The 12,161-nt window shown below is 37.9% G+C and overlaps 1 protein-coding gene across 1 annotated transcript; it reads right to left on the bottom strand.

Moving 5' to 3' along the window:
• Positions 1-287: 287 nt before the first annotated feature.
• On the bottom strand, positions 288-10,934 carry LOC130241220 (E3 ubiquitin-protein ligase NEURL1B-like). Its single transcript, XM_056472940.1, has 4 exons — positions 10,928-10,934; positions 8,653-8,769; positions 2,964-3,086; positions 288-2,294 (listed from the first exon to the last, which is right to left on the bottom strand). The coding sequence occupies exons 1-4, from the start codon at positions 10,932-10,934 to the stop codon at positions 2,047-2,049; spliced, it is 495 nt and encodes a 164-aa protein (XP_056328915.1). The 3' UTR covers positions 288-2,046.
• Between the last annotated feature and the right edge of the window lie 1,227 nt (positions 10,935-12,161).

Here is a 12,161-nt window from a genome sequence, read left to right as displayed (position 1 = left end):
ACACCACATCACTCCATTATACAAACAAGTGACTTTTGCTCTTACTTAAAATGCAGTCCTCCTGCTGCACATCTGAAATCACTTCAGTCTGAGCAACAGATGCGTTTTAGTGTGGAGTTTACCTCTTTAGTTATAAGTGCAACAAATCTCTAAACCCTTCAAATGTTACAAAGCAAATCCTTCTTCACTTTAACACAGCAATCAGAATATCAAACAATAATTTCTTCTCTTTAAAATAACATACAAAATCACATTTGTAGCCCTGTGTGTTATTCACTTGCAAACAAATCATTTGCGCAATTTTACCTCGAGGTCCCTCACAATTATTCCATACATCTCAGATATGATTGTCGAATTCAATAGGTCCTGCTTTAGGAATAACAACAAAGTTAAAGGCACTAAATTGAGAATAACCTCATAATCCATTAAGTGGTTAGTTCACCCAAAAGAAAAAAAATTGCCTTTAATTACTCACCCTGATGTTATTTCAAAACCCCTGAGATTTTGTTCATCTTTGGAACACAAATTAAGATACTTTAGATGAAATCCTGGAGCTCTCTCACCCTCCATAAACAGTAATGGCCCAGAGAGGTTCAAAGTCCAGCAAAGGAAAAAAATGACTTTGTTTGACAATGTCTTCCATTTCAGGTGTACGTTTTCTACGGTGCAAAACTATTGTTTTGTGTGTGTTGTACTGCTGACCTTATCACCAATAACTTGTATTGCCCATAGTACACTACCTGACAAGTCTTCTCGCCTAAGTTTTAGAAACAACAAGTAATAACTTCACTTTAAATTGATCATTTGGTATCAGAAGTGTCTTATATGAAAGGCAAAGGCCTCTAAATTACCCTTATTTTACCAAAATAAAATATGATCATGCCTTGATTTTTAATTATTTAAATAGGACAGTAAGTGGAAAAAAATTAATATTATGTATGACTCCCATGATCTGGGAGGACTGCATCCATACATCTCTGCAATGACTCAATTAACTTACTAATCTGGAATGGCAAAGAAAGTATTCTTGCAGGACTCCCAGAGTTAATCAAGATTCTTTGGGTTCATCTTCAATGCCTCCTTCTTCATCTTACCACAGACATGCCTAATAATGTTTATGTCTTGTGACTGGACTGGCCAATCCTGGAGCACCTTGACATTCTTTGCTTTCAGGAACTTTGATGTGGAGGCTGAAGTATGAGAAGGAGTGCAATCCCGCTGAAGAATTTGCCCTTTCCTGTGGTTTGTAATGTACAGTAATGGGCTGCACAAATATCTTGGTACCTCAGGCTGTTGATGTTGCCATCCACTCTGCAGAACTCCCCCACACCCATACTGAATGTAACCCAAACCATGGTTTTTCCCTTACCAAACTTGACTGATTTCTATGATAATCTTGTGTCCGTTCGTTTCAATAGGTTTTCTGCATTATTTGTGATGATTGGTGTGCAGTTCAACAAAAATTCTACCTTCTGCCACTTTTCCAAATGATCAACTAGAAGTCAAGTTATTATTTGCTCTTACCAATTTTTTACAACTGGGATCGTTGACAAGACTTTTGTCAGGTAGTATAAATATGCACCCTGACCTGACGTGGAAGAGAAAACACAGGCGAACAAAGTAATTTTTATAGTTTTTTCACATGCAAAAGTGTTTTTGGAGCTTTATATGATTACAGTTAAACTACCAAAGTAACATGGAATGTTTTGACAATATTTTTGGTTCATTTTCTGGACTTGTATGGAGAATGAGAGAGCTCTCAGATTTTATCTAGAATATCTTAATGTATTCCAAAAAAAACCAAGTTCTCAGGGGACTGAAACAACATAAGGTGAGTAATTAATAACAGAATTTCTATTTTTGGGTGAACTAACCCATTAATCATCAGTTACATTTGGCTTCAGATGACCTGCGATTAAAATATGAGGCGAGAGAAATATTGACAAGAACTTAATGCTACTGAATAAAAGCTACATACAGTTCAGTCTAGATACCACAGCTCTGAGTTCTGCAATGAAACCTTTGATAGAAGCTGTTGTAGTCTCTTCACGGTCTGTAGGTTTTTATAACGTCCTTGATGGGTCTCCGACAGATCGGACAGCACGCATTGATCTGCCTCTTGAGCCTCTGTCCGCAGTCATTACACAAACACATGTGTCCACAGGTATAGATGACCGTGTCTACCTCCTGATCGAAGCACACAGTGCACTCGCTGCTCTTGCTGCTCAAAGGAGCGTCTGATGAGGACAGACAAGGGGACACTGGAGGACTGAGAGGAGAGCTGGGAGCCGTCACTGGAAAACAATATTTAAAAAAAAATTTGAATTATATAATAACATTTATACAGCCCAAAAACAGAACAGATTCATTGAATTTATTTTAAGAAAAACTTTTTTTAAGGTAAGGTTTATTTGAGGTAACTATTAAGGTAACTATTTATATGATCTAAATGTAAACAAACAATTAAGTTACTTTTACTAAGTAACATCTGTTTGTTAAATTCAGCCCATATAAATGCAATTTTGTTTGCAACCAGTTTTTTCAGTTTTCCTGGTATTTTGTGTAATATACCGTTATGGGTCAACCATGGATAAAAACAAACAAACAAACATGTAGCTACTAACAAAAATCGTATGAAACATCACTATTCAGTTTACTAATGCCACCGACATTCAGTTCACTTCACTATTATGTGCCAACTATATATTTTCTATACAGAAATACTATTTCTGATGCACCATTAGTGTCCTCTGGTAAATACATTTGTTAATTCATTGGTCAAAAAAGGAAGATAGATTTGGCTTTAAGTTATTATCATTTCATCTGATATCATGAGAGCCCTACTTTACAATAAGATTTGTAATGCATTCCACGCTGACTTTAATCAGCCGTTTCATTAGCATTCTGCCTCTTCTAGCGGTTCAAAGCTGAGAGTGAGCTGATGAATGCTTGTTGAGACTCACCAAGAGAGGACTCAGATGCTGAAGATGATCTGTTGACACTGAAAGCCAGATCAGAGTCACTGTCATCAGGCGTTGATCCTTGAGACACTGATGGAGAGGTGGGTGGGCTGGCCTGAACCGTTCCTTATGCAAAAAAAGAGAATAATTGAATACATCTGCCTTCCTTGCAACAATCACTGATAAACTACTGATACCATCTTTATCTGGCAATGACAGAATGAGTCCAACAAAATATTAAAGTGCAACTGTTTATATAATATCTTCCTTGTCCATGCAAAACAGGGTTTCTGCAGGTTTCACCAAGTTAAATTTAAGACTTTAAGACATTTTCAGACCATTATAAATGAAATTTTAGACTCATATAGGGCTAAACGCTAAGGAATTTTTCTAATGGTCCAAATGGAATTCTTTTTATTTGACCCATCAAAAATGATAATTTAATACATTTAATAGTACAATAATACTAATTATTTAATTATAAAAATGTTATAATTTTTTTTTATTTCTTAGCAACATATTTAAATACTGTCTCAAAACAAGCAATCGCTAGTTTTTATACATACACTTGTTTTTAACATAACCTTTCTTTAATATATATATATATATATATATATATATATATATATATATATTTTTTTTTTAACAATAATAAACTAACTGACAGATTTTTGAATGAAGGGTGCATTACTTGATTTTAAAATAATTGAAGGAAACACACATACCATCTACTGTCTATGATTATTTATTGAACAACAGAAATTAATCTGCACCATCCAGACTCGTTACCACTATCAAACTGACCAATCATAATGACTGTGCTAAGTGTCGTCGCGATGTGTAGTTACATTTTTTGAGAGGTGCACAGGTATGTGACTGTGAGAAGGCTGTGCCAGACAATATGCATGCACTCGACGCAGGAGTATAAATCTTAACAGGGCAGGATCACGTAACTCCACACGCGAGTAGGCAAAATGAAAATAAAAAATTGCCCTACTACATCCCGAATTCTACCTAATAATACAACCATAATAACTATCAATAAGCAGCAAGTTAGGAGTTTATTGAGCTTAAAGTAAGTTCATTGTTTATTAACAACAGATCAATAATAAATTGTACTTTAAAATGAAGTGTGAGCTGGACTTTGGATTGATGTAAAGTTTTCATTCTCATGTAATATATTTTCTTCTGTGTGGTTGTGAATCATTTAACTAGACTAGAGGGAAATTATTTTGGAATATTGGTAGTGTCATCTTCAAGATAAACTAAAGTTGACTGTAGAACCTCTTTGAATGTACTAGTTGTGGGATGAGGAACGCTGGGAGAAAACTATTTATAGTGATTGTATTTATAGTGAAGAAGTTATATGTTAAATTGAGCTCACTGTCGCTAACACACACACAACCGAGTCATTCTACAGTGAACTAAAAATAAAAAACAATACCACATACACTAGCGGTCAAAAGTTTGGGGTCAGTAGGATTTTTAAATGTTTTAAAATAAGCTTCTCCTGCTCACCAAGGCTGCATTTATTTCATCATAAATACAGTACAAATTGTACAATTGAGAAATATTTTTGCACTTTAAAATAACTGTTCAAAAGTAGTTTATAATTTAATTTAATAATTTATTCCAGTAATTTTAATGATGAATTTTCAGCTCATTACTCCTGTCTTCAGAGTCACGTGATCATTTAGAAATCACTCTAATATTAATTATTATTTGTATTATTATTAATGGTAATAGTAATAAAAGTAATAATGACTGGAGTTTCATTTGAAACTACATACAATAAGTAATAAATAAATATTTAATAAATAAGTATTTAACAATTTTTTTTACTTGATGAACAGAATCATTTTATTTAAATAATAATAATAAAACAAAAACTAAACCAACTTTTGACCGCTAGTGTATGTCACAGATACATTTGAAGTCAGAATTTTTAGCCCCCCTTTGAATTATTATTTTTTTTCTTTTTAAAATTTTTCCAAATGATGTTTAACAGAGCAAGGGAAATTTTAACAGTATGTCTGGTAATATTTTTTCTTCTAAAGAAAGTCTTATTTGTTTTATTTGGCTAGAATAAAAGCAGTTTTTAATTTTTTAAAACATTTTAAGGTCAAAATTATTAGCCCCTTTAAGCTATAGTTTTTTTTTCAATAGTCTACAAATAAACCATCCTTATACAATAACTTGCCTAATTACCCTAACCTGCCTAGTTAACCTGATTAACCTAGTTAAGCCTTTAAATGTCAATTTAAGCTGAATTCTAGTGCTTGACACATATCTAGTAAAATATTATTTACTGTCATCATGGCAAGATAAAAAAATCAGTTATTAGAAATGAGTTATTAAAACTATTATGTTTAGAAATGTGTTGAGAAAATCTCTTCTCTCTGTTAAACAATATGGGGACAAAAATAAACAGGGCTAATAGTTATGACTTTAACTGTAAATAGCAAAACCAATCAATGTTTTAAATGCTGAATTTATAATATCACGAACTGTTAGATGTAAGAGTTTTCCTTAAATTAGTTTGAAGACAAATATTTTTGTACCTACAAAATAATTTAAATGCAAAATTAAATGTGATTTATAAAAGCCACTATGTAAAGCATACAAATAAACTACTTTGTTAATGCTAAAAAGCATCTCAGAATGCTTTTATACCAATATGAGCACAGAAGCTCAGATAAGAGAGTCTTTGGATTAAATGAACAGGTCAGTGTTTCTCAACCCGCTCCTGGAGGTACACCACAGTACATTTTTGATGTCTTCCTTATCTGACCTATTTCAGGTCTTGGGCCAATCCCAAATGGCATGCTGACCCCTTGTGGTCCTCCTTTTGATCCATGTTATTGTGATGTATTAATGCTTTGCAACTCTTTTAGTGCTACAAGGACCTGTTTTAGTTCCCCTCCTGTTTTAGGTCCCCCTTAATTTACATGCTGCCCCTTAACATTAGAAAACATGGGGTTAGTTTGCAATGTTATGTTAATGATACTGTAGGATTATTTTTCATAAAAACAAGGTGAAATGTCTCCGTCGAAGTTAACAGAATGTATTACTGACGTTGAAGACTGAATAACCAGTATTTTTCTTTTTAAGAAAGACTTTTCTTTTTAAAAAGACTCATTGGAACAAATTCTGTACACAGAAGATTTTGGAATATAATTAGGATCTATGAGGATCTACTGTTGCTTCAGCTTTTATTGTAAAAGTCCTGGGTGTTTTATTAGACAGCAATTTGACTTTATATTTCATTTGTTTCAAAAAGAGCCTTAATTAGTGCTGTAACGGATCACAAATCTTATGGTTCAAATCACATAATTTTTTTAGTCACGAATCAGACCATTTTTTGCATCAAAAGGGGAGGAGACAAATGTAATTTGCTTTCCATTTATTACAAAAATAGTACTGCAACACACTTTTGGTTTTAACAAACAGAACTTAGAACCTGTCATTTTATTAAAAATAAAATGAAGAAATAATCAGCTGAGTAAAAATAAATTGTAAAATATTCAGTACTATGAAAAATTCACTACTACTACTGTTGCTGATAATGCTAAATGTTTAAATCTAACATTAGAATTTGTACAACCCATATTTATTTCTAGTCTCATTTTCAATAAATGATTCAGTTATTCACTCATAAAACTTCATGTTTCATTGCTAGATAGATAATTTGTGAAGAAATATTCAGTGGCATACTTTTTAATGTAATTGCTCCCTACAACTTTCATTTTGAGCATCATTAAATGCATATGACGGTGGTTTTAATCTTTACCATAATCATCAGTGGGTTTATATAAACTATAAACTGTTATCCCAGTACTTGTAACTAATTTGTAACTCAAAAGACTAAGGACTAATTATCTTTCTTAATTTTTGCGTTTTTCAAACACAGAAAATTCGGCAATTCGATGGATTAATAAACATATGCAAATCACAATCATTTATAATTTATGTTCCATGAGTGTTGAGATCCCGATCTTTTAATGATTAATCATGCAGCTTATGCTGAATGCATTGATGCAGGCTAAACAAGTAGTAACAGAAAACACCTTGAAACCCACCACATCCCGAATAACCTTCCACAACTACTTCCGTCATCATTATAATTTACAGGAAAACCTAAATGCTTTCATACATGTGATTTGAAATATGCGAGAGGCAATCCCTTTGTGATTGTTATCAGTATACAAATCACGGATTAACCATGATCCGTTACACCTCTAGCCTTAAACTACCTCTGGAATATTGGCAAGTTACAAAATATGTTGTCTATTTCTGATACCAAAAACTCATTTGCGCATTCATGACCTCAAGATTGGAATTGGTTATCCAACTGGTTATCCAACATCTTTAATAAACAAGTCATTAGGTTTTGCTTAAAGCCTGGTTGATACTCGATGCATTCGCTACTTCGCTTGAGTGCACGCGGTGAATGTGACGTCATCGTGGTGTTTGCGGAGGTTCGCTTTGGGTGCGTGCGACATGATTTCGGCTGGCAGAGCACACTAATTTTTTGACTTAAGTGAACAGTTCGTGCGGCGCCACATTTGATTTGAGTTAAATATGAATCACTTTGATAAGATTTTGTCTGAAACAGGTACGCCTGTACAGACATCTTTATGATCCGTTCATGCGTGATCATAGAGATAACCAGATGGACAATAATTATTGGCTAGAAATTGCAACAGCTGTGGGAAAGATAGTCTTTGTAAAAGGTTTAGAAAAACTTGAGGGATAAGTTTGTTAAAACCAAAAGGCAAAAGTGGAGACCCAGGTGGTTTTAATAAACAATTACAGAATATGTTTTTTTACCATTTATAGGTTTTACACTGATGTATATATTACAATTTTGAATTTAAAACTATTTAATAGTTACAAAACTAAAATGAAGAGACAAATTATAGATTATTTGAATATATCGGTTTACAATATACCCATGCCCTGTTTTTCTAGGCTTTATTTGTGATAATGGTCAGGAAAGTTGGACCATTATTGCCTTTTTAGCATATTGGCAGAGGACAGAAACTAACCAGACAGTAATGTGTGTATTGTGGAGTGAGCTAAATCAAAAAAAAAAAAGTCAGTATTATTTAGAAAATTTACTTTTTTTGTAAAGCAACAAGCATGTTCTGGTGTCATTGATATTATGATAAACTTTAATAGGTAGCACTGTCCGAGATCTGAACAAAAGCAAGTGATGCCTTAAAGTTTGATTTAAAAAAAAATCTTGAATGGTTATAAAAATCTTTATAACCATTAAAATAATTTATAAATATAATAAAAATAATTCGTTTAAAAATGTTGAAAGATATTAATGATATTACCTACTTCCGGAAACTTCATACTTCTATGTTTATCCATCTGGTTTTACGGTCTCTTTCTTTTGAGCGCTCTCTGTCATTTTAAAGAATATCCCAACGGCGAATGCTTCAAGTATAAAAGCCTTGTCCATTTTGTGAGGTGCGCGCGCAGTCAGCAGAGATCCGCGATGTGGCGCCAGGCGAAAGTATAAATCAGCCTCAATGGGTTCTGCTTAATAGTATACAGCTAATAACCTACACCTTTAAATTGTTTAGTTCCTGTGTACTAAACCTGTCTTCTATCATACTTAGAGGCCCTAGGGTCTCAACAAATAAGCTTATGGGTAACTTGTTGTTGAGAAAAAGTTACTTACCTAATATCCTGAGTCGGTTCACAGCTCCATGCAGCGTGAAGAAGGCCCACAGAACCTGAGAGGAGTCAACACACAGGAGACGACCACGCGCCACTCCACAGAGCTTTATTATGCACACTGAAAAAAGTTTTAAAGCAAGGTGAAAATCCAAGAACTGTGATTCTTTCAGCAATCAAATCACAATCAAAGTAAAACTAATACATGTTGCTTTTAATTTTAGACTGAGCCTTCTTAAAAAAGAAAATTCCCTATATTTGAGTGCATTATGTGGGTGATTTCTCTTTTAATTCCATTTACATTTCAAGTCTGATTAATGACAAACATTTTATAACAATAATTCCAGTCAGTATAGTGACGGTGAAATAAACCAGCAAAGCTTTCAACTAAATTGGCTAATTTGCCCAGTTAGGCTTTTTATGTACTAAAACAGTGTCACGGATTGGCCAGGCTCTTCCACCAGCATCACGCAAAGATCACCATCACCTGAGTATTAACCACACACAGCTGCACCCAATCACTTATAGTCACTACATAAGCACACACCTCACTTCACTCAGGGTCCGGTCTCGTTCCTACGAAGCGGACTCTGAGTGAACACCTCCTGGTAATCACTAAACTCTCGATATCAGTATTTTGTACTTATCTGCTCTCTGTCTCTCCTAGTTTGTCCAGTGTTCCCGGTATCCTGTTTGCCTTGTGTTTGTCGTCAGTCTGTCTTCCCCGCAAGCCCTCTGGTGTGTGCATTCGGTCTCCCTCAGTATCAGTCATCCAACCTGCCACCAAGGATCTCTACAAACAACCAGACTCCACTCACTTCTCCTCCGTTCTCCTGATGTGCTTATATGTTGTAAATAAACTTCGTTAATAACTCACTCACCTTCCTTGTCCGTCTGCTTCCCATAACAGAAGACCGGACCTCTACAATCAACAGCATGAGCACTCACGATCCCATTCAAGAGTTGGTGGACTCACTGAAGAGAGTGTTATTGCCATCTACTCCACTTCCCGAAGCACCACCAGCACCGAGCACTTCTTCACCGTCCACCCACTCATCCAGTCCCATGGCTCGACCAGCGCCCTACTCTGGCGGGGCGGAGGAGTGCAATGGATTTCTTTTGCAATGTTCTCTAATATTCACCATGCAACCTGAGTTATATCCCACAGATCGGTCCAAAATCGCGTTCATCTCCCTTCTCTCTGGATCGGCTCTTCGGTGGGCAGAAACCATCTGGCAACAGTCTGGGCCGGTAACCAGCTCCATTCAAGCTTTCATCAAGTACTTTAAGGAGGTTTTTGGTCGCGCAGATGCAGAAGTAGCAGCTGGAGAACAGTTATACCATCTCAAACAGGGAGCCATGTCCACTCAGGATTATGCGCTCCGGTTCCGTACTCTGGCTGCTGCTAGCGGATGGAATGAGCGATCTCTCCTCACCACCTACTGGCTCGGACTGGAGCCCAGCCTCCGACTACAGCTAGCAGCCCTCGACGATACCATGGGGTTGGAGAAATTCATCCAACAATCCCTCCGCTGTTCAGATCGTCTGAGGGTCTACCAGCACGATCTTCCATCTGCACCCCAAGCACTCCTCCGTTCGCCAGAGCCAGTAGTCCCTCCAGAACCTGAACCAATGATTGTGGAATCTGGTAGACTCACCATCACTGAGCGACAGAGGAGGCTGACCCGGGGTCTCTGTATGTACTGTGGTGCCGACAGACATGTCAGGCTGGACTGTCCCATTCGTCCAGCACGTCCCTTGGTGAGTGTGTTCAGTTCTCCCATAGAAAAAATGCATCCTCTCACCACCAATGTCCAGTTAACTACCCCTTCTGTATCTGTTTCAGTCACGGCCCTCATCGACTCCGGGTCAGCTGGAAATTTTATCTCGTACGCCCTCTGTCGCCAGCTCCAACTTAACACCGAAGCCTCGACGCACGTCTACCAGATCCAACCCATAACCAACGCAATCCATTCCCAGGCACGTATCCATCGCAAATGTGAACCTATCAATCTCCAAGTGGGATTGCTCCACAAGGAGGAGATCCAATTTCTGGTTCGGAGGGTGCATCTATGGACATCATTCTAGGGCGCCCGTGGCTGGTGAAGCACGATCCCATCCTCTCTTGGGGCACAGGAGAAATAAAGAAATGGGGTGAAGACTGCAAAACCAGATGTTTTCCCGACCTACCTGTTCAACTTCAGAAACCCCTTACCATCTATGTCACGTCTGTCGAAAGTCCAGTCGATAAACGATCCGTTCAAATCCCGAAGATCTACTCCGCATATAAAGACGTTTTTTTGCCCCAAGAGAGCTTCCCAGCTACCTCCACATCGGCCATGGGACTGCGCCATAGACCTGCTGCCAGACACTCCTATGCCCAAAGGTAGGATCTACCCGTTGTCCCTTCCGGAAACTAAGGCCATGGAGGAGTATATTCAGGAAGCACTGAGTCAGGGGTATATCCGCCAGTCCACGTCACCCGCTGCCTCAAGCTTTTTCTTTGTGGCCAAGAAGGATGGAGGGCTGCGTCCTTGCATCGACTATCAAGTTCTGAATCAAGGAACAATAAAGTTCCGGTATCCCCTTCCTCTCGTCCCTGCGGCCCTGGAACAACTCCGATCCGCCAAGATATTCACGAAGTTGGACCTCCGCAGCGCCTACAATCTGGTCAGAATACGTGAGGGGGACGAGTGGAAGACGGCGTTTGTGACCCCTACAGGACACTACGAATACCTGGTCATGCCCTATGGTCTGGTCAACGCCCCCTCCGTATTCCAGAACTTCATTCACGAAGTCCTCCGGGAGTTCCTCCATATCTCCATCATAGTCTACATTGATGACATCCTGATTTACTCCCGGAGTGAGGCCGAACACCGCCACCACGTTGCGGAGGTCCTACAAACCCTCAGAGACCATCAATTGTACCTCAAGGCTGAAAAATGCTCCTTCCACCTACCGTCTGTTCAGTTCTTGGGGTACATCATTGATCATGAAGGGGTTCGCATGGACGAGGGGAAGGTCACTGCCGTTGTCTCCTGGCCAAAACCAATAACTATTAAAGAACTCCAACGATTTCTAGGGTTTGCCAATTTCTATAGACATTTCATCCACAACTACAGTATCATTACCGCTCCACTGACCAACCTACTCAAGAACCATCCCAAGAAACTCTCCTGGCCTCCCGAAGCCGATGCAGCCTTCCAAACCCTCAAACAATCCTTCACTCAAGCTCCACTCCTGACTCACCCCGATCCTGAAATCCCGTTCGTGGTCGAGGTAGATGCCTCGACAACTGGAGTGGGAGCCATACTATCACAACATCATGGTACACCAGCATTACTCCATCCATGTGCCTATTTCTCAAAGAAGCTCAGCCCGGGGAGAGAAACTATGACATCGGAAATCGGGAGCTATTGGCTATCAAGCTTGCCCTGGAAGAATGGCGACACTGGCTGGAGGGAGCCAAACATCCTTTCCAGGTGATTACAGACCATAAAAATCTCCAGTACC

Source organism: Danio aesculapii, chromosome 14 (genome assembly GCF_903798145.1).
Source record: "Danio aesculapii chromosome 14, fDanAes4.1, whole genome shotgun sequence".
Classification (NCBI taxonomy): domain Eukaryota; kingdom Metazoa; phylum Chordata; class Actinopteri; order Cypriniformes; family Danionidae; genus Danio; species Danio aesculapii.
The sequence above is the reverse complement of the archived record's forward strand: the minus strand, read 5'-3'. Positions and strand labels throughout refer to the sequence as shown.

Excerpts from the sequence above, each read along its gene's own strand:
- LOC130241220 (XM_056472940.1), bottom strand. Across the intron at positions 3,087-8,652 it reads GAACCGACTCAGGATATTAG|GAACGGTTCAGGCCAGCCCA; the intron begins GTAAGTAACTTT and ends TTTTTGCATAAG. Across the intron at positions 2,295-2,963 it reads AGCATCTGAGTCCTCTCTTG|TGACGGCTCCCAGCTCTCCT; the intron begins GTGAGTCTCAAC and ends ATTGTTTTCCAG.